At 41.8% G+C, this 23,362-nt stretch overlaps 1 protein-coding gene across 3 annotated transcripts; it reads right to left on the reverse strand.

The window, feature by feature from the left end:
* Window positions 1–483: 483 nt before the first annotated feature.
* Window positions 484–22,997, reverse strand: hat1 (histone acetyltransferase 1). Of its 3 annotated transcripts, none has more exons than XM_079518501.1 (11): window positions 22,839–22,997; window positions 22,144–22,221; window positions 20,661–20,736; window positions 18,685–18,805; window positions 9,193–9,369; window positions 8,828–8,949; window positions 8,158–8,262; window positions 7,712–7,818; window positions 6,633–6,784; window positions 4,176–4,292; window positions 484–1,511 (listed from the first exon to the last, which is right to left on the reverse strand). In XM_079518501.1, exons 1-11 carry the CDS (start codon window positions 22,843–22,845, stop codon window positions 1,341–1,343), a joined length of 1,233 nt encoding a protein of 410 aa, XP_079374627.1. In that variant the 5' UTR covers window positions 22,846–22,997; the 3' UTR covers window positions 484–1,340. The 3 variants fall into 3 exon arrangements, with proteins under 3 accessions (XP_079374627.1, XP_079374628.1, XP_079374629.1); XM_079518502.1 differs by having other exon boundaries at window positions 22,920–22,988; XM_079518503.1 differs by lacking the exon at window positions 22,839–22,997 and adding an exon at window positions 22,551–22,658.
* Between the last annotated feature and the right edge of the window lie 365 nt (window positions 22,998–23,362).

Below are 23,362 nucleotides of genomic sequence, written 5' to 3' on the forward strand. Positions count from 1 at the left end.
TAATAATAATATGGCTCAAGTGGTGAAACTGGTTGTTTCTTAATATGGTATCTAGTTCACACTACACCAGTAGTCAGCCCTGAAACATGACTAGCAGACTAGAAGTCCACTCTACAGTGGAGTAATTTACCCCCATCATCACTACAACATGGATAGGGTCGCTCCCGACATCGGCAACCGACCGGACATGTTCGGTTCTTCATCAACGGGTTCTGACGCGTCGATAAAGACTGCAAGCGACGGGAGCTTCTCGTCGGGAGTCTCCTGCAGACAAGCTCGCAATGCTTTCAAACTGTCCGACAGCCGACCATCAGTGCAATGTGGAGGTAGCTTTAGAATACTAGAAAATACCTTAAAAAAAACTGTGCTCAGTGTACTGTATGGTATGGTAGAAGGAAATAATCAAATATACATCATGTAATATTACATTCGCCCCAAACAATTATTATTCAATGATGTGAATAGAAAGAAACACAATTTGAGCAATATACAAAACGATTTATTTATTCAGTATGAAGTGCTTCAAAACCAGCATTCTAACTTCCAAGAAAGTATTTGACAAAAGACATCTGAGAATAGGAAATCAAGCCAGTCTATTAACCCATTTAGGACAGACCAGATTCTACAAACTCTTCTAAATCATGACAGTTTTCTGAAAAACCTACGTTTCTATCAGTGGGTTTCAAACTATTTCATGTCAAGGACCCCAGAAGCAAAAATTTGAGTTAAAAAAAGTTTGCTCCGATAGAATATATATATATATATATATATATATTCAAAGATTTGAGCCACATTTTCACGATTTAAAAAAATAGCAGCTCTACAAGCTATTGAGTTTGTAGATCTGCTATTTTTCAATAGCTAAAGTATTCGTGTTCCCGTCCTGAATGGCTTAATGGAGAGGATTCATGTCCTTACTGGATGGATGGCGCGAGCTCCTATCAGCTGTGAATGGTTCATGAATCACTGAAATGTCACAGCGTGATTACACACACACAGGATAAAGAGCAGGGTCTTACCCATCAGGCTGCTCAGCCTTTACTGTTCATCTACTGTATAAACATGAGTGGGGGATGGGGGTTTCACTTGTACAAATGGGTTGGGCCAGGCTCGCACACAAAGAGACAGTCTATGATAGTTCTCCTCCTCTCCAACCCAGTACCAGTAAACCCTACTCAACTATTATAAATCCGTAACGCTCCCCCGCAATTCAAAATCATTACGGCTGAAACCAAAGTCTGTGGCTATGGAGGGCTTTGTACAGGAAGAGTGTGGGAACACCCCACGTTTTTTGTCGGAGGGTGGTCTCCGGGCTCACCGGGTCTCCGTGGATGCCCCGATCAGACCTGCGACGCAACTCTCTCAATTATTCTCCTGTACTCTCCCAAGACGTCCTGGTAGCTCTTCTCCAGTTCCTCATGTTGCAGTTGAGTGTCCATCTGACCAATGTGGGACACCAGCTCCTCTGGCCGCAGGCATTTCATCATCTTGGTCAGTTCCCTCTGGTTCTTCTACACGTGAGAAGTAAACACACAGTGTCAGTGGAATACTGGACAACTCACCCCGGTGCTTGCCCGTTTTTCCTCCCGGAATTGTCCCCAGTGAGGGGGATAACTTGGTAATATGCTATTCGCTGTTTGTATTCTTTTTGGAAAAACATAAAAAGATACTCCTATGGAAAGGGTCCAGTACGTTGTTTGATCAGACTAGTCATTGATCCGACAAATGACAACTCACCTCATCTCCTATCCTAACCATAACCGCAAGCACGGGAGCAAACGCTAGTCGGACTTATGACCCTATATAAACCATTTACTTCACTTAGCTTTTCATAAATTATATTTGTACTTATTAGGCTGTCGGCTGTCGTGAAAGTTTATAGTTAGAGACATTCAAAGTCCAGCCGTCTGCTGTCCAGCCTCTCCCACCCCTCACTGGGGAAAATTCCGGGAGGAAAAGGGGTGAGTTGTCCTGTTACCGTGTCAATGCACAGACGTCCTCAAACCGCTTCTTCAAAGATTTGTAGAAATCTGTGAACGCTAATACATTGCCTTCAATGCCTTGTCTTTAAGTTCAGAAATCTCAATGATAAATAATATTATAAATACTTCTCATGCTACAGACCACATACAGTTAGTAAGACAAAAAAATTGCATTGGAAAGAAAGCGGAAAGACAGACAAAGTATTATGTAGCGAATCTGTACAAGTGCTGAAAGGCATTGGACGTAGACCAGAAATGTGGAGGCTGCTGCAGGATGCTTCATTCAAAACCTGCGCACACTCGCATGCGTGCACATAAGTAACATTACGCACACGTCCACCATTTGTTCACTGGGGAATTGCGGGTAAGAGAATCCAGGCTTGAGCAGAGATGAATCCCCCCCCCCCCTCCCCAGACAGACACACACACACTGAGAAGGGGCCTCTACCTAACTACGAACCAAAAGAAAAAAGAAAAACAGCATGCATCTGGCCACCAGATCTCTGCTAGCCACTCTCCCAAGGAATTCCTACTTCCCTTTTCACTGCATTGGGCTATCCCCCCCCCGCACCCCAGTCAGCTACTGGCCGTTTTAAGAAATGCGGTTGTACTGCTGACAGCAATCCTGTAATGGTCGGTATGCAGAGTTTCACCACGACACTAAAATATAAAATGTCACCAACAGGTTGTGGGGGACGATACAGGTACACATACAGACTGATTCAGTGATACGCATGCATACATCCAGGTCTATTCCTTTACAGGCTGATTCAGTGATACATATGTAGTCTATCCCTTCAGAGTCAGACTATGATTCGTCCCCGAGTAATATTACAGTATGTTGAGAAAAACCTGACAACGTAAAATAACTTTTGCATATTTATAAACGTCAATTCTTACCAAAACACAATCGCACAAACCTTTCAATTGAAAGTGAAAATGTGGGAGAAAACTACAAAAATGTCAACAATATGACTTGGTTTGAGTTAGAATGACTGCTGTCCTGGTGAAGTTTGAACAGCACAGTTCTAGTCTCAATATTCTGAGGCCACTGCTTGACAGTGGCATGAAAAAATGCCTAAAGAAATACACACAAATACACACTGCCTAAAGAAATACACACTTTCTACTCAGGCACCCACCTGAATAGAAAAAAGCACGGTAGGGACAAAACCATGGTGTGCACTATTGTACTGTAGCTACTGTACAACAATGTCACATTGGTATTATACATTTTCACGGAAAGGGGACAGATGAATCTTTCAGTCTTTCTCCTAGCTCTACCAGGAAACACAAAAAGGGCAGATAAAGTGTATAGTATGGACCTTCTTGACTGCTACAATAAATAGCTGTAAAGGCATGTTTTATTCTCTCTCATTGGGTTGCCAGTTGCCACACTGAGCGTATTTCTGAAGCAGCAGTTTTGTCTGATTTGTGAGTGTTGAGGAATAGTAGCTTAGTGGGTAGAGGCCATCTGGTAATCAGAAGGTCACTGGTTTGCCCCTGGTCCACACAGTATGCGTGTCCCTGAGCAAGACATTAAGACACAGGAGGAAGCCAATCATGACCAGGTCGCTCGCTAGTCGCTACTACGCGATTGGCTGGCGGCATTTCAGAGTATGGGGTCAGACTCCCATTGGCTTAAGCTGCGTTTCAGAGTATGGGGTCAGACTCCCATTGGCTTAGTGGGCAGTCAATCATGACTAGGTCACTAATAAAAATGTAGGTCAGGTTTCACCTGACAAAAATGTTGATGCCATTCCTGGCAGTACTTGTCAATAGTTTAGTATATGTTCTGTATATCTGGCTGCTAGGGTGCTACCATGTACGGAGCCCTGGAGTGGCCATGGGAAGAAACATAAATGATCTTCTTCAAACAAGATATCTCGTTTAAACAAGATAATTATCTCGTTTAAACATATTATCTCGTTTGAACGAAATAATATCTTGTTTAAATGAGATAATTGGGCTCCGTAGTACATAGTGTATAAAAAATAAAAACAGTCTGGGGACTCTGAGCACCCATCAGCTGGGTGAAACTGAAACAGGATTTTACTGGCAGGATTAAAGTTCTACCCCTCTTAGGACATTTCCCATTTCAGAATGAGTATTGTTGTGCACTTTTCTCCCTGTGTATATTGAAATACAACATATAAAATTTTAGTACACGATACAAAAATAATTATATGGTACCTTGTATGGTCCAAAAAGTCTCCTTTTGACCTCAAGTCGGTATTCTCTTGCCTTTTCTTCATTACTCATGTCTGTCTCTCTCAGGCGTAGGATCTCGTACACTCGCCTTGCATGTTTCTGTTAAGAGGAAAGAAGGAGGGGTCTCGTTTGGAAAGCTACACAGTTTGTCTCAAGAGGCATAGAAAACGCATCGCAGCAGGATGGCACCAGGTCTACTTGAGCCATTCATGCCTGGTGAGATCTTGGGGTCTTTTCCATGAAAGGGTCATGGTGGTAAGAAAAGTCACCATATACACATATCTTTATACAGCAGGCCTCAGGCTGTGATAATCAGCTACACCAAGAAGGTGTGCACAGTGCACACAGAATTCCTTTTTTTTTTTAATAATGGGACCGGGGTTGTCCAACGAGGGGGGGTGGGTGGGGTGTTCCAGATGAATATGTTTTTTAAATCTATAATGTTCTCTCCCCTGGCCCCCACACATGTAAAGCATCTTTGAGTACTCATGAAAAGCGCTATATAAATCCCAGATATTATTATTCATTAATATGCATTATGTAATCAGTGTCCTAGACTTTGAGAGATTGTATAGGCTCGAATTGATAACGTTATTTTTTTTAAACATTTTATCTGCCATTACAGTAATAGTTAAAATGTAAACAAAAAATGACGTTATTTCACAAAATGTATTAAATTGAATTGATTATTGAATTAACTCTTTCCGTGCTGCCCATGCGCACAACATAGTTGCGTTCCGTGCCCAGCAGCCTCTGCACTCGAAACACCACGGAAACGCGAGCACTCGCTCAGAAACCCGATCCGCCATCTTGGAGCCACTCTGGTGCTCCTTCAGTGCTGCTAGAAGCGCAAATATGCTAACTGCGGGGCACCAAAGATTTTTCATTGAGGTCCAAATATCGCCTAATTGCCAATCCTGGCACGGATGGAGAAAAGATTCAGAGAAAAACACAGCTAAAATCATGGTAATAACAGGAGTGAATGGAGGGGGAATTTTTGGATCGCCCGCCTTTACGGAATGAACTCGTCTCCTACGAAAACACCACCTGCCTACGGTTAGTATAATCTCACTAGTATAATCTCACTTCCAGTCTCACTTCCAGGAGAAATAAATGAAATTTAGTCAAACTCTCTCCATGCAAGGAAGCTTTTAGAAGGAAGAGAAGTGGTCACGTGACTGGGCTGCGCCATGACACTTTCATGGACACTTTCATGGGAGCCAAACTACCCGGAAGTTTGGCAGAATGCACTGGAGTCAATGAGAGCTCAGTGACCAGCTCATGAACAAACATTATTTATGAATGACTGAGACCTTTTGTAAAGTAATCACTTCTGGAAAATAACAGAAGACATGTAACACATTATTGTCTGCTGTGTTGCTTTTGTGTACACTGTGTAATTTTTATAGAGGTATGGTATCTAAAGAGCACAAAGTACCTTTCTGAATGTACCAAGTATCGCAAGACTTCCCATCGTTTCATGTCTGGCAGACAAATCTCGCGATACTTCGGAGCCAGAAACGATACCTGCTGCAGTTTAGATCCTCAGATAAAATTATATACTTTGCACTTACTGAAAAGTAAGTGATTAGAAAACAACCTGTGATAGGTCTTCTTTTATATTTGTAAGAGCCATTATGACCTAATGTTTTGCTGATTGACAGTCACTGCAGCTTGGTCAGTGTCTGGGCCAGCCCAGGTATTTAACCAGGCTGCTAATCAGGCACAGGTGTTGCCAGTGGCAGACGGCAGAGGCTAACAGTTTTCTACTGTGTTCAGGAGGGCTGGTCGCCTGTGTTTGTTACTGTTTCTTTCTTATTATTTTATCGGTATGTTGTATAGGAAAATGACTGCAGAGAATAAAGCAAAGTTAAATTCAACTGACATGTTTTGGAGATCAGTTTGTACTGGCACACGTAAGAACTTCCACCTGGCCGTCGGCAACCAGTAGTGCCATTAAGTATAGGACTTTAGGCAATACAATATTCCTGAACCGATTATATGACAAAGGTCTCAATTGTTCATAAATAATGTTTGTTATGAGCTGGTCCAGCCGGCTCCATTCACTGCCATGTATTCATTGCACTTCCGGTGTGAGTTTGGCTCCCATGAAAGTGTCCATGAAAGTGTCATGGCGCAGCCCAGTCACGTGACCACTTCTCTTCCTTCTCAAAGCTTCCTTGTCTCCACGCGCGCGCACACAGGCACGACAGGAAGACAGTGAGTCCATTTCATTATCATGGTAGTAGAACTAGAAAGATCAGGTGGTGGTTATGAACAGACATCCTGTATTACATTTGGCACATTCCCCTTCTTGATGTAACTAAGGTTGGAATTAATGATATCTTATCGGTCACTGCTGTCGTGTTTAGCATGGCAGCATGTTTTTGCTTGCAGATGACATCAGTCATTGTTATTGGAATGCATGAATGCACACACCTTGTTTATCTTGAGCTTCTCCTGAGCCTCTGTGACCATGCCATCAGAGAAGCCATGGTGCAGCTTGTCTGTAGAGAAGGCGGGCAGGTCTTGACACAGCTTGACCAGAACGAAGTCTCTCAGCTTCACATAGCTCTCGGAGGGGTCCTCGGCTAGAAGTTATACAACACAGTACAACCATCACATGCTGGCTTTGATGATTAACTTATGAGCCTGTTCAGGGTTTTAAGTGATCCATATTGTTCTGCAACTTCACATGGAATACTTCAATATATGGTTCACTTTTTTTTAAAGATTTTTTTTTGGGCTTTTATGGTATTATTGATAGGACAGTAGACTGACAGGAAATGGGGAGAGAGATGGGGAGTGACACGCAGCAAAGGTCGTCAGGATCCGAACCCACGACACACTGGCATTGCAGCCTAGGGTACCCGGACCACCACACCAGTGGCCCTCGCCTGGTTTCACTTTCTGCTGTGGCAATGTAATTGCGAGTGTGTGTGCGTGTGTGCATGCATGGTTCCTGTTTGTGCACATGCACATATCTTGGCCGCAAGGGTTTCTGTTAAAATGTTAGTAATATGGATACAGTATTTCCAATCTCCACTTCCGAGTACTCATTGCCAAGCAACAAGAAGAAAATATTAATCCCAGGCCAAATATGGGTACTACCATGCTAGCGGGAACTCTCATTCCATTCAGTGGCCAAATTCAAAGTGGAGTAATTTCACAGAAAGGGTTCCTGTCTGAAAAGAAAAGCTGAGATGCTTCTTTAGTATTCTGCCTCTGTCCCTGTGCAAAGCAATTATTTCTATGTAGCTGGTTTCAATAGAGCCTCAGTAAGTATATATTACCAAGCCTGCCTCTTGAAATGAAATCTACATAGGAGGCACAGGCCTCATCCTATTCCAACAGAACAATGTCAATGTAATGCACAAGAATATAGGTCATTCAAAATGACCTGTGATTATCATGACAATTCTTTCTGGGTCAGTATATTTAATATATACTATAATAATATAATATATATACTTACAACACATACAATATATGAACAAAACATTTAGATGCACACACACCTGTAATGTCTTGTACTTTGGGCAAAGTGCAATAATATTTGTGCACGGCTTCCAGAAGCTGAGCTCCATGTCCTTCTCCTTGGAATGGTGGCAGGACCAACATTTGGCTAGTTAGTAGAGGGAACATACACAAATGTAATTGCATGCATGGGACTAATATGATAAAGATTTTGTAGAGAAGAATTCAACATAGGAATGGAATTATTTTCTGGAACACCAGCCTATGTAATAAGTTGTGTCCATCAATGTATCAAACAAAATGCTTATCTATAACGCTGTTTTAGAGATACTAATCACGTTGGTTTCATAATGAAACAAATGTGGTTGAATGGTTGGCTATATAAGCCCGTAATTTGGGCTTTTTAGGAACAGGAGAAAGAAATGTATAATTTTCCACTCCTTTTTATACAAAAGAATGGGAAGGCACGTGCTACCCCAGCAATTACCTTACACGTGGTCGGGTTTTGTCTGGGTACACATAGTAATTATAAACTGTCATGTAGCCAACAGTTGCGTAGAGAGTCTCCCCATCTTTATTGTACTTCTCAAATCTGCAGATAAAACACAAAGGCAAGCAGGTCAATTACAGGCACACTCCCATGCAGCGTCCATTTTATGTTCTCCATTCTCTTTCCCCCAATGTCAGCATGCTGAAGCAGCCAGGCTCCGATTGGTACACCTGCTACAACCTGAATACATTATGCACTTAATTGGAGTACTGCAACTTAGAGAAGGAGAAGGGGTTGGAGGAGGGATTGAGCTCCTCCAAATCACTTCAGTCCATTTGCCCATTGTCAGTATTAATAAGTGCCAAAGTAAAGAAAACACTGGCAGAGGCTCTTTTTACTGTTTAGACATTGTTCTGCGTTTCAAAAGACAACAGTATTCAATTCAGCTCTTGCCCCTGAAAAAAATGAAAAGGCCTTCGGGCACAAAGGAACCTCTTGCCAGATCAACATTTCTCCAACGAGGAAATATAATCAAACTGGCTGAGTAATTGGTCACAAGCGCCTCAAAGGGGTGCTTTGTTTTTCAATGACATACAATAAAGGCTTTAGGTGGGATGGAGAGGGGGGCCGTTGGAGTGATTTTGGTAAAAGGAAGATGGCCACTTACACAAGAAAGAAGTCCCAGTGATCGTCGTCCACGTCAATGAAGCTGGCCGTCTCGATGAACCACATGAGGAAGGTCTGCAGGCGCTCATGGTACTCTCGGAATCCTGGACAGGTCATATCCACCTTAAGCAAATATGACACACAGTTTCTGATTAGGTTCCCCATAGAATGCAGTATTGCTGCATGATGATGAACTGCGCCATGGGCAAGTCAAAACCAAGAGTGGCAAAACATTCAAAACATGCTCCAGGAGAAAAGTCACAACAAATTGATATGGAAAATGGTATGCTTGGTGGTGGTTGTGTTATTATTCCCCCCCCCCCCCTGCACAAGTAAGGCACATTCAGATCCGATATGGGTGTGTACCTTGTAAATCTGGTATGTGAGTTCTCCCGCTTCCTCGTTGTGGACTTTGTAAGAGTGAAGTTGGTTGCCGAAGGGCTTGAAGTTGGCCTCCTTCTCCAACAATGATATGAAGTCGTCCGTGTTACAGCTGAACCCAACAGGGATGATCTCCCTGATCTTCCCTTCAACATCATCAGGCTGGATAATAAAACAAATACAAAATAATATTTTTTATGTAAGAAGGTATCAGATATATTTTTTGACAGTTTCCCTGGTTAACCACTTCCACCTTGGTGTCCCTGTTTTTCAAAAAATACCTAATCTCTTGCACATCAGAATATTCACTGCTGTGTTAACAGTTTCTCTGGCTACTGGCTACTAGTCCATAATGACTGCAGCACTTGGGAGAAATTGAGACACTTTCTGCTTTCCCTCAATCACAAAATGTGCATCAAAACAGTTATTTGTGTTCTTTAATTAACAAAAGCTGCAGTTCTGGCAGAATACAAAAAATTGAAATGGATGAATACATATTTTGTGCCAGTGAAAGGAAAACCATTAGGCAATTAAAACTGTCAGCTGAGCGGAGACCAACGCACACCCTCCCCTCCCCCCGCTGAAAGAACATTTAATTCAATACATTTGCTACTTAGGTTAAACCATGAATATGTGATGAAGTTGCCACAATAACGCATTTCTGCTTCTCACTAAGCAATAAAATCTAATGAATTGATCTCAACTTAACAAACCTACCTCGGGCATCTATAATAGAGGTCTTTCGTCTAATCCTGCCAGTTGAACTGAATAAAATGAATTTGCCCTCACATTTTCAAAGAGCCTTGAAGACAAAGAGGCCATACCCTTGGACATTTTACTCACTAGATTGTGTGGTTAGTTCAGCTGTAATGTTTGCATTGTATCCATTTCCACAAGGATTGACATGAGAACACTTCGCTAAGCAGTCCTTTCACACCATTTACATGTGTGATGGGCATTAGTTCTGTACAGAAACCCATGCTGCTCAGCATTGAAAACTGGGAAATGAAGAAGGCCTGAGCAAAATGCACTACAAAAGGCTAATACAACACACTGCTAATTCCTCCCTTTCAGACATCAGCTAATCCAACTGCAAGTAATGCACCTGCAGCTGAATGCCTCTTAACCATTGTAATTGTTCATCCGCATTTCTAAGGAACAAGGAGCATGCTTAAAAGGCCATGGACAAACAAGTCACATTGTCCTGGCCACTCTCCTACAGACTAGACACTGAACTGCACAACCTTTGAGAATGGATGACACAGTTTGGCATAAATATAACTAAACAATGCACCTTTTTAACACTTTGTTTCATCTCTGAGCATGACCACACAAAGAGCACACAAAGTATCTAATTAGTTGCGTTTGAAATGTTTTAATCAATAAGAGAAAAAGACAATAACTGGGCAAGTAAGTAAATATAAGACCATGGCATGCACAAGAATTTCCCTACCAAATCAATACAAACATTTTTATAATTTGCATTGTATTATATTCACATGACTACCAACTTATATATTTTAATTCAATTAAATAATGCTTACATTTTACAGACAATTATGAACTCAATATCAAGTCAGCTGCATTATAACTACATCTAGCCTTTTGCAATTTTCACACAAAGTGCCAGATCTGTGTGCAACTGCAACAGTAATTGGCCTAAACAACATTGGCTACAAGTAGTGCAGGATTATAGTGATTCGGGCTGGTTTTAGTGGTAAAAGGTGATCTGTGATGAGAGACTCGTATGAAAGTGGCAGCTGCATGAACTCTATCCCTCCCCTCCCTCTCATACTCCTGCTCTACCCTCTCACCAGCTGCACCGCACCCAGACAGTCAGCATGCTCTCAGAGACAAACACTCTTCAGACACAGCCTGAACTCCGCCGCTACTGCCTAACTCGCTGGTCGTTACCTCTGCAGCAGCTGCAGTCAAATCCTTAACAAGGTGAACACCCATGGGTCAAAAGAACAGTCAGTGGTGGCAGACCAGACTAGACAGTCAGCTATTTCAGTTTGCTAGTAGCAAAAAAAGCATGTTCCCAAAAAGTAAATGCCACTCTCTGAGGATGTACACAAGTTGCAAGCTATGTGCCATTGTAACTACTAGTTATCCAATACAATTATCAAAATAAACTGATCCCGTTTACCGATTCACATTTCACAACCACACACCTTTTAAAGTGAGTTCTTACTCTGACATTTGAGGCATCTTATTTTGTGTGCTTACAGCCAATACCTTCAGCAACCAGTTGAAGAACAGAGGGGTACTGACTTAATTCCCAATATCTGAACAAATGCCTGGATATTGATAGTATAGTAAGAGGACATGTTTTGTCCCGTTACTAGATCGTCTATTTCCGCAACTTTTGAAAATGTGTTATACCGGTAGTATAAATGAAATAGGGCTTAAGCTTAAGAAACCTGGAAAAGACAACGCTTAAAATCCAGTCCCAGGCGATATCTAGTCTCATGTCACGATACACTTAACCTGACTCGGCCAGATTGCGGCAGTATTGAGTTCACAAGTTCCTGCCTGGATCTGGGCTCTCTCAAGCAGAGACGATAAACCGGAAGCAGCGGGACAAAAATTATGATATCTCCATAATATTTTCGAGTCGTAGTCTTGTTAGGTTGTGTTTACATTTGCACTGTGGCAGTGCTTCAATACGTCATCAGTATCGCGTTGATCCCGCCTCTAGTGGCCGCATATCTCTCCGGTCAGAAATGTCTCTTATGAAATCTCCGGGAAATTTGTAGTCCATGCACTTTTTATTTCTCCCTGTGAAAATATGAATGGAATTCTTAACCTTGAATAATAGTTACTTTTGGATATCTGCTCCAGATAAACACATTGCCAATATTGGGCCTGCATGCACACGCTGATGAAATCTTAAGTAATAGGTCTTCTCTGACTTTTTGTTCTAAACCGTTTCCAGATAATGTATACTATGGACTCTTGGAAACCAAAACACATTTTATTTCATCTCCATTTGTACTATAAATATATCTGGGATGTCAAGTAGGGAAGCAATTCTCCTTCCTGCTGACTCAATCACAGAAGCCTCAAAGATCAATCATGTCTCTTTGACCCCTATACAAAACGAAAGTGAGAAGGATTAGTGTACCGACATGGGGGGGGGGCTGTGATTAGTCCAACAAAACAGGAGATCTCTTACCAGCATAATGTCACTACGCAGAGACTGGTGCGGGCTCACCATCAGTTAACTAACATAAGGAACAAAGGAAATGGACCCCAGGCCAGGCAGTCTTTTGCTTCTATTCAAAGTTGGCTAAGTAATCAACACGTCAACTTTGTCTTTTTTCCCCCCCAATGTCTGCATGAGGGGGAAAGTGTGATCCAGTCACCCTCTTGTACAAAAACTAGACACACTGTAATAACATTAAGTTATTACTTAGGTTAAGTTATTAATCGAGTTTGACAATATAATTTCACACCATTGTAACTGCCATAAAATAGAATTAAATCGTCCAGAGGGACATATTTCATGGGAGACTGCTGAATATCATGGGACACTGCTCATGCTGTTCTGTCATATCAATTTTTATCTCCTTGACTACCTTACATTTTCTTCACTTTACCAACTGACAGCTCACCACTCAAAAAAATAAATAATGTATACATAATGGGACAGAGACCCCCTGTGTACGGTAGTTCCTGTTGCTGACAACCCTGCCCTTGATCTGGGGATGCCGTAGTTCAGTAGGTCTCAAACGTTTTGCCTCGAGACCCAAAAGAGAAATTTAATATCTCCTCTGCACCCAAAAAAAACTTTGGTTCACTACTTGTCCCACAGTTTTGATGGCACGCACTTGAGCCTTATGTCAAAACGACCGGCTTCATCGGGAATCGTGCGTATTTTGCTAAGAGAAATGTTGTAAATGTTATTGATATTAATTTATGCGTGCATTACATTTCCCCATTGACATGAATGGGAAAATGCGAAACGAGACCGTAAGCGCTATATTTACAAAGCTTGGAGGGGAGGTTCATAATTACTAAAAGTAATTATGATATATTATATAATTATATCGGTCGGCCTCATGGTGGCGCTATAACAGCTCACTTTATGTTTTGGCTTATAACTCTTGAACCGTATGTCGTAAATTTCCATCAGGATAGATTTTCCGCCATTTTGAATGTTCTTCACACTTTTTGGTCCTCTTACAGATTGTCCAAATCTCACAAAAATCGGTAAACATGATCTCTGGACCTATCCGATGAAAACACCACAGGCAGAATTTTGATAGTGTGTATCGTTCGGCCGTAATCGGCTTCCGAAGTTAGTGGGAGGGGCCTATTTTACAAAAAAATCCACAAATCACGAACCAAACGTCCAATCCACCCAAAATTTGAATCAGATGTCGTGGGTGGTTTAATCAACCAAAAGCCAAAAGCAATTCCATTTTCATCCATAGGGGGTGCCGCAAATGCAAGAAAATTTAACCGTTTGTTGCCGAAATATGATTTTTGGGGAGATAAATCCCGTCCTTATTACTTACACATGATCACAGGGGTGTAATGACATTGTAATTGGTTGCAAAATTTGTGGGAGGGGCCTAAGCAATTGCGGCAACCACCCTTTGCAATATTGCAACTTTTCTAGTTGTAAATTGTGTTAATCAGAATTTTATTGCACCTGGGTGTATGAGAAATCACATACAGTATCATTCGTGATCTTCTGCCCAATTAGCTTCAAGGATGTTCTGTACTTGAAAAACATTACATCTTTAATTTTGTACATACTTACAGCTTATTACCCCAGAAGGATTGGCTATGTGGAGTTCTATATTTAATAGGTTATTTGTTTGCTCGTGTCTACCATATTTTGAGAGAGACAAATTAATGCAGAATTGGCAGGTAATCATCACACATTAGTATGGCTTGGTGAAATTGTACGTGATGTTTTAGATACCTGGTAGCTTAAAGGACAACTTTAGTTTTTTCAACCAAGGTTCATGTTTTTGGTTGTTATTAGACAAAGTAAAAGTTGAGTGTTAACATGGGGCTAAATACGTTAATATTTACTATAGTCCTACTAGACCACAGGAAATTACATCTGGCCACAAAAGATCACAGGATCTACTGAATGTGAAGGTAGAGGTACGCCATACTGTGTGTCGTAGGCTCAATATGACAGTTTGTCACATTCAATAGATCCCGTGATCTTTTGTGGCCAGATATAATTTCTTGGGGTCTAGTAGAACTATAGTAAATAATAGAAAAATAAATCACCATATTATTTTGTAAAACAATACATATTTAGGACCATGTTCGAAAGAAAGCAGCAAATGAAAAACAATTAACACTCATCTTTTACTTTCTCTAATAACCTAAAACATGGACCTTGGTTGAAAAAAACTAAAGTTGCCCTTTAATAAAATTACACTCAACACTATAGGCCCAGTGCCACTGTCAGAACAGCAGACTTTTATTCCAATTGAATTTATTGTCTCCACCAGGTCGAAGGCATGGGGAGAGAATATGTTTTGCACTCCGTCCGTGCGTCCGTCCGTCCGTTACCAGCTAATCTGCGGCACCGTTAACCTGGGCGATGCCAAACTTTGCACACACACTCCCTGGATGCCAACGATGAACCTCTGCCCAACATTTTCCAGAACGGCTTGTTATAGCACCACCATGAGGAAGCTTTTCACATTTACCTATAACTGCACCGATCTGCGTGAAATGTTGCATGTACACTCCCTCGAGGCCATGGACAAACCTTTGACCTGCATTTTTCACATCTGCTTTTTATAGTGCCACCAGGAGGCCGACTTTTGTAAAACACGTTTTTTTTAATATTACTCACAAATCGTTACACAGTATCTCTATAGTAGTCATGTGCTCAAGACGGATTTGTCCGATATTTCATATTCTATCCTAATAGGCTATAATTGGCTTTCAAAGTTTTCAGGATTGGCCAGTTACGAACAAAAAGTCTCAAGTCATGAACGCAGCGTGCAATTTATGTGAAATCTTCCTACTAGGCTGAGGAATATATTCCACCCTTTTCACATTGGCCTGTTATAGCGCCACCAAAAGGTGGATTTTTGCAAAACACATTTTTGGCACAAAATGCCTCAAATCATCCATTGCCATCAAAGGTGTATGAAGAAATGGCACCCTTTTCACATTGTTTATTTTTGTTGCCCTGTTATACAACCACCAGATGAAGGCAGGCTGCACTGCCCTGCTCATCCAGAATTATATTCTCAGAGATGCTATAACTGATCTGGCTCTGCATTTCCTCAACAAAATGAAGAAAATTGTTGCAAAAAAAACACGTTTATATTACTCCTAAACATTTTACCAAACATCACACACACACGCACACTCCTATCCTCCTGGTGGAGACCTGTGCTCAGAAGGGCACTTTTTCTAGTTTTCATCTGCAATTCAGAGTACTATTCATTAACGTTTTGTTCATGTTGCTGAGAATCACTTTCCATCCACTTTCACACACAGCCTAGAATATTATTCAGTGCTGTGCCTTTATTACACTATGTTGGTTTTGGTATGTGTGCAATTGCGTGCGATTGTACATAAATGTTTAAGTGTCTAACATGTGTCAAACACATGTAAATTGTGTTTGCAGAGAAAAAGTGAGAGGCAGGATGGCAATTGTAATAAACTGAAGCGCTCAATGTTTTTCATTTTTCTTATTTTGATCTCTGGTTTGGATGAAAAATTAACAGCAACTGTCAGGCTCAAGTGGCTCAAGGACGTTTATGACATGGGTCAATCTCAGGCCTGTGTGTGTTGACTCTAAAAGGTGAATACTAATCTTCTAGTTCTGGTCCATAGCCTTAAAGGAGAATTCCATGCTAGAAGGCTTTTTTACCTTTCTTACCTTTCTTTGTAGTCGTTACGTCCGCACCAAAGAGGTCCAGGTGTTTTTTTGTGCAAACACTCCTTATTGGCTATTTCCCCTACCATAAGCCCTCAATGAATTGCATTGAATGGGAATTGAATGGGGCTATGGGGTGTTGTGCTTATTCGCTTATTTCCATCGAAAATAGTAGTAAAGTGTGCCGCTTGGGATATTATTTACATTATGAAGAGAGGATATATACAAAAAAAATTATAATTTTGAGCGATGGAAATAAGCGAATTAGCACAACACCCCATAGCCCCATTCAATTCCCATGCAATTCATTTAGGGCTTATGGTAGGGGAAATAGCCAATAAGGAGCTTTTGCACAAAATAACACCTGGACCTCTTTGGTGGGGACGTAACAACTACAAACAAAGGTAAGAAAGCCTTTTAGTATGGAATTCTCCTTTAAGACTTCCACCTTAAGGCTATGGGACTCTCAATTCATTGCCCTTGTATGAAATGCAGTCGACTTCTACTAAAATAAAGGGTAACGATTTTACTCCTCACCAATACAAAGACGGTTTTGTGATGAAAAAGCCTACTTTCCCTAGTGGACGCACTCTGAGTCCCTGACCCCCACCACACATAAAATGCACTTTTTGCCCATAAAATATTTATTTTCACTGGACGTTACTCCACTGCAGTTTTTCCTTCAGGTGAAATTTTCCGGGCAAAACGTGCATTTTATACATGGTATAGCCTGGGCAGCTTCAGGTTTATGATCCGGTCGCGGGAGCGGATGATATCTTACAGTACTGTAGTCATTGTTTTGTAGTCATCAGGCCGTAGTGTTGCGTTGCCAGACTGTTGCCTCTCGCAATTTGAAATGCTTATTCTTCCGGTTTGACGGGAAAGGAAGTTCTGGTTTGAGGCTTCCAGCCTGATGACTACAAAACAATGACTACAACATGACGTATGGTCATGGTATGGTAGAAGTCTAAATGGCATTCCCAACTACCAACTTCTATATGGTAATTTTATAAATTGGATAACCACACTGTCCCCACACTGGACCCACACTGGAGTGTGGACCAGCAAAATGATTTACTCCACGATAAATGATATAGTATACGGGGGCATGACTCAATATGAAGGCTTAAATATGGCTGGAATTAGGAAGAAAATGAAATGCGTGTAAAAAGAACATCCATTCAAGAAATATATCATATGAAATGCAAGACGACGCTTTTCTTATCTCCCAAAACCAGCTGCCAGTCTTGAGATGGTGTAACAGAGTGGGCACAAATTAATGTCCTGTACCAATTTTTTGTCAACTTGTCAACATTTCTTGTTTGAATGCGATAGAAGTAGTGGTAGCTAACATGGAAGGAATTGGTTTTAATATTGATATAAATACCGGTAGTAAGTCATGCAGGTATGGGATATTCAGAGAGAAATGTGATGAAAAGCACCAGAGTAAGGCCAAGTATGGACAAGGACGGATGCATGCACATTGTGTATATCTAGTGTGCGGCTGAGCATAGACATGGTAACACCCCGCCTGCCTCTGATTGGCCTACAGACACTGCCCGTCTTGGATAGTCTGATCTCTGCTGCGAGGTGGTGGAAAATAATACAAGTATACGTATCGGTGTGATACAAGAGAACTGCCTGTAACTTGTACGTTTTATTTTTGTATAAAAGAAGCAAACTAATATTGTTTATGCCGTTTGCTTTGATGGAATAATTGATTGAACATGTACGCTGTAATATGTGTAAACATGAAACATTATTGTACTGTAAAAGGGTCTCTTTTCCCTTCACCTTGTGGTGGATTATTCAGAACTCACATCAGAGTCTTTAAGAAATAATCGAGGTAGAGAGTGGACTGAAACAATGTCACTTTTATTACAAGGAATGGCCCAGGGAGAATGCACGGATGCAAGCCTCCATAGCTGTAGAAATGAGTTTCTCTTATACACAATGTAGAAGCACAAATACATTGGTGTGGTCAGTGGTCAGTGGACATGGTCAAACATGGTCTTATGTAGGAATAGGTCATCTGACAGACAACCAACAGGTGGTCTGTGATGACTCATGTTAACGCAGTGACAGTTAGTATTGTCATCTTCAAAATCCCATTACAACCTTTATCCTTTTTACACGATAATCAACACTAACACTTTATTTAGAAGTACACACCCAAATCAAATCATTAGTTACAAGGCTGCATTCTGTCGCGCGTGCCAAGCTGTCATTCTCTTGCATTATTCCCACCACGGAGTAACCTCGCATCTCGGAGGACAGTCGAGACGGGCAGTGTCGGTAGGCCAATCAGAGGCAGGCGGGGTGTTACCACACCGCACAGACTTAATCTGGTGAGACATAGAGGACCCTAGGCAGGACGCAAACCACAGTCCTAGAGACCTCTAAGTGCCTGCAATCCCTCAAGAACACACAAGGCAGGTGGAGCCTTATGCTCTGGCATAAGAGAAAGGCTGGATGAAAGGGGCAGTGATTTGGTCAATCACTGCTGACCCGCCAACAAACTCTTTTAAAAAAAAGACATCGTTTCCTGTGCTACAGATAGTACACAAAGGATTTTAAATCGACTAAATTAAAAGGGAAAGTCTTACCTCCACACAGTCAAACGTCTCAGTGACCTTTGAAGAGTATTTCACTTTGAAGAGGGTGTTCAGATTTCCTGCACTGTAGTATAACTGTATTTGGAGACCTTTGTACCCAAAAGCCACCTCACTGTGGAGAGAACAAATGACTTTGAGCACTGCAAATCGGAAGAGTCATGGTGCATGTCTGAGTCTGACAGTGCTCTTCATCATTTACATAAGCAGTGTGTTTTCCAGAAATGAGGCTCATGATGACCACTGTCACAGTATCACACTATCTATTGATCTGTCCATCTACAGTGTATGACATCACAATACGTTGAAATTTCTTTTCTTTACCAGGAATTACACTGTAGTCACATCCTGTAAGCGGTTTGACAAGTAAATCACCTGTGAAATATTATGCCCATTTATATAGCAAACTATAACCTAGATTGATTATGCAATTGAGCATGATCTGCCATTAGACTTACTGAAATGTCCCACTTACCGAGTTCACTGTGAGCTGACTGAGAGAAGTGTAAAAAATAACTACACTTAGTTCTGGCAGATGCACTACTGCACTCTACCTTGAGCAAAAAACTGTACTTTTTGAGGGATATCCCCTCTTATGCCCAGCTTTCCGGGTTTGTGTGAACACAAACATTGTGTTCACCGTTTAGCTGCTCACCCCATAGCGATGATTTGATTGGCTGAGCAAAGTACATATTGAAGATAAAAGTGAGGGCAGAAAAGTGAAGACGCCAAAAGTGATTGGCTGGAATGGCATTTGTCATGATTTGATTGGCTGAGCACGGAATGTGATGTATGATGATAAGACTAAGAGCACCCCTCACTTCACACAAGTGTTATTTTTAAGTGTCTAATTTGGTTGCCACTCATAAGTATAATGCTTGCTCAAAACATCACATAAGACAGACATAACTGCCAAAGTACTATAGACGAATAATTGGGGGAATGACGGAAAGTGTCCGCAGATATTGTGCGCTGTGATTGGCTGGAAGTTGTGTCATTCTGCGCTGCGATTGGCTGCGCAACGGGTGCAAAACCCGTCAGTCGTTCGCCTCCTTATACTGCCAGTCCATTACGCCCAGTGACGTCACACCTACAATCACAGTTATGCGCATATATGGAGATCCCTGATGTCAAGTTCAATATTAAGCCTATATATGGGAATGTCAATATATGGCCATATTGTGACAGTCATGATAACCAGTGTGGTTGCCGCGACGCGAGTCACACTTGCAAATGAACCAAGTTGGTACAACACATGGATCTCCATATATGACGATCACGACACTAAACTCATCAAACCCTGGATAGCCATACATGGTTTGACATACTAGATCTGCATATATGGAGCCGACCAGCCAACTCTATATCTGACCTCACTGACACCACATTAATAGTTTAACTTCTGCTTCTTAACTGTGCCGTATTAAGAAGCTCTGTTGTTTCAGCTCGACCTTGCGTCTCGCCCTTAGGGCGTCTTACTGGTATACAAGTGGGAGATAGAGGGGGGAGAGACAGAAGGGGGAGAGAAGGGGGGAGAGCGACGGCAGCCAAGAGAGAGAAGGGGGGAGAGAGAAGGAGCTGAGATTGGACTACAGTTGAAGAGTTGGATTTTTGATAAGGCTGTCTGTCTATTAAAATATGCATAAAATCGGCTAATAAAAATTCTGAGATTGGAGTCATTGTACTCAGAGCACCCCTCACTAAAACGGTCGAAACATTTACAGGTCGGATACCAAATTCATACAGTCAGGAGGGAGAATTGGTACAGGATAAAGAATAAACAAGTGAAATGGCAGACAAATTTAGAACCGCACACAGCAATATATTGAAACTGAAAATGGGTTCTCTCTCCTGACTGGATGAAACTGGCAACCCACCTGAAAATGTATTAATTTAAAAAAAAAAGTTCAGTAGAGAGCTCGACACAGACATTCCTTCATATTATAGCATGTATTGGAGACTTGACTCACTCATCTCCATAAAGCTGGTGACTGTACTCGGGGTGGAATGTCGTGCCATCATCCTCCACATCCTCTGGAAAGCGAACTGAGGGGAAGAGAGACTTAGAAGTTAGAATTACAAATAAAATTCTACAACAAGCTCTAATCAATCGGGAGCGCCCGCTGGCCTATCGGTCCAGGCGTATAGCACATATAAGCGCATGCCTGACAGTGTGTCGCGGGTTCGAATCCTGATCCCGATGACCTTTGCTGCGTGTCATTGCCAGTCTCTCTCCCCGTTTCCTGTCAATCTCCACTGTGTCCTATCAATAATATATATAATATAATAATAATAAAAAAAGCTCTAATGAATCACAAGTTAACTGGGAAGAATTACGCTGAAATGAACAGTCTGCAGGTTTAGGTATCAGATTTAAGACTTTTCAATGCTTCTAAGAATCAAATTTAAGACCAATTTGCCAATAACAAAAATTACACAATGACAGTGAAGTACAGTCAGCCTTCTCATCTGCCCATCACATTTTTAGACCTGTCACAATTATTACATAATCGTCTAATCAATTGTCAATCGTTTCCATGTTGAAAAATGAAAAAGCTGAAATAGCAGATGTACAAGCTTACGTGATACGTAAGGTTGCAGATCTGCTATTTTGTATAGTATAAGATGAATGAATGAGTCATTTCTGTGCATTTGTCATCTGTCCTGTGCATTTTTCATCACGAGACCAACAGACAATTTTTGTATTCATATATTCCAATGTTCAATGCCAAAAGCACAATTAAATCAGACATTAATCACAATTATTAGTGTGAGAACCAAGCATGGATGCACCTGGGACGTATCCTCAGTGAAGTATCCCAAGGTCATCGGGGTTTCAGGTCTCACAACAAGTCCCGACTTACATCCCAGTAGCTACCCACGATCAGTCCCATTAGGGAAAGACCAGGGCCACACAATCCGCCGCTCCCAAACTACTCTGCCGGGACTGGGAGGTCTGGCGCGTGGAAGGACTACTAGGCTCTGAGTCAACAGGTCCACTCCTGCTCTAATCAGGTGCACCCAGGACCTGTGCGTTGCACCAGAGTCCCAGCACCAGACACTTCATTCAGGAGCGGCGGATTCTTGAGCCGCAATGGTTCCGCAGGCTCCACCAGCAGTGCCAATTAATCATCAACTTAAATGTGTAATCGTGACAGCCCTACATCTCTCACACACATTGATTGAATACATTATAAACAGTTTGCCCAAAAAAAAGCAGATTTAAACCCAAGAAAGCCTATTGGCTTGTTTACATCGGGGTCCTTCTCACACACACACACACACACACACACACACACACACACACACACACACACACACACACACACACACACACACACACACACACACACACACACACACACACACACACACACACACACACACACACAGTGCAATTTAAGTAATACCATAACCATGCTATTTTGTTCTTATGGCTTCATTTTCTCATACCTAGCTTTAGACAGATAGCTTCATTGGTGTCACACTTGTACTCGGCAAGTTTCTTCTCCATTGCGTTCATCCCATTCCCTATGGACAAAACAAAATACAAACATGAGCCTGAATAGTCCTGACTTTTTTCCCCTTTTTGGGGGGGCGGGGGGAGACACCGTTTGACATTTCAGGGCTTCGTGTTATAACTTATATTTAGATGGATAAATGTGGCCAATACATTTGTCAACCCCAAACAGTGTGACGACGATGCTGTTGCTCTTCGTAGAGAAGCTTAGAGAACAATTCTATATGGCGCCCCCATGGTTCTACACACATTCACACAACCATTAGCTAGCCGACTATCAACACCTTCAAACATAAACAAAGACGTTTTAAGCACAGGTCAAATTCATATAAAAAGGTACCTGGGATCTACAGCCAGCTAGCATACTATTGACGTTAGCAGATTATTGGGCCCGTTGAGCTTTTGAGTGTCTTGCTTGTGACTGTAGTAACGACAGCAGCTACTTAGCCTAGCTTAGCTTGCCGATAGAAAATGATCCCAACCCAGTTGTTTTGTTTGACAGTAAGGCTAACTTCGCACCATCAACAAGCCCGACAGGCAAAAGCAGCATCTATGATACATTGCCATTTGCCAATGACCTAAACGACTGTAACAGCGTTGTTAAATGTACACGTTTACCCCGACTTACCCGCCATTTCGGCACACAGTCAGTAGTAGTATACTGTATATGTTGAAATGTGTTGTGGTTGTGGTGCTCGCTGCTGCTCACTTGTCCTAAAAGACCCGCGGAATCGCTAGGGCTTCCGTATGTGTTTCCGCCGCTTGTTGCTGTGTGGCCGCATGTGTGACGTGACGTGACTGAGGGCTTTCTCCTGTCCAATCTTCTGAACTTTGACAACTTCAGAATGATATTGATATATATATCTCGTAGATATACTATTACTAATATAGACTTTAACAATCACAGGGGATTTTCCTTCTCAACACCAGGCAGGCACTGAACTGAAGATCATAACATACGGTATACTGTATTTATTTTAAACACGTCAAATAGGTGGCAGCGGTGGCCGAACGGATAGCGGCGCGGTCTAGATACCGGAAGGTTCCCAGTTCGAATCAGCCGTCCGACACGTTAAAATTACCACCGCTGAAATGCCCTTGAACAAGGCATCAACCACTACGATGAAATGTGTTCTATGAGCAGGGCCTGGC

The sequence above is a fragment of the Electrona antarctica genome (assembly GCF_951216825.1).
Source record: "Electrona antarctica genome assembly, chromosome: 13".
In the NCBI taxonomy this organism is placed as follows: domain Eukaryota; kingdom Metazoa; phylum Chordata; class Actinopteri; order Myctophiformes; family Myctophidae; genus Electrona; species Electrona antarctica.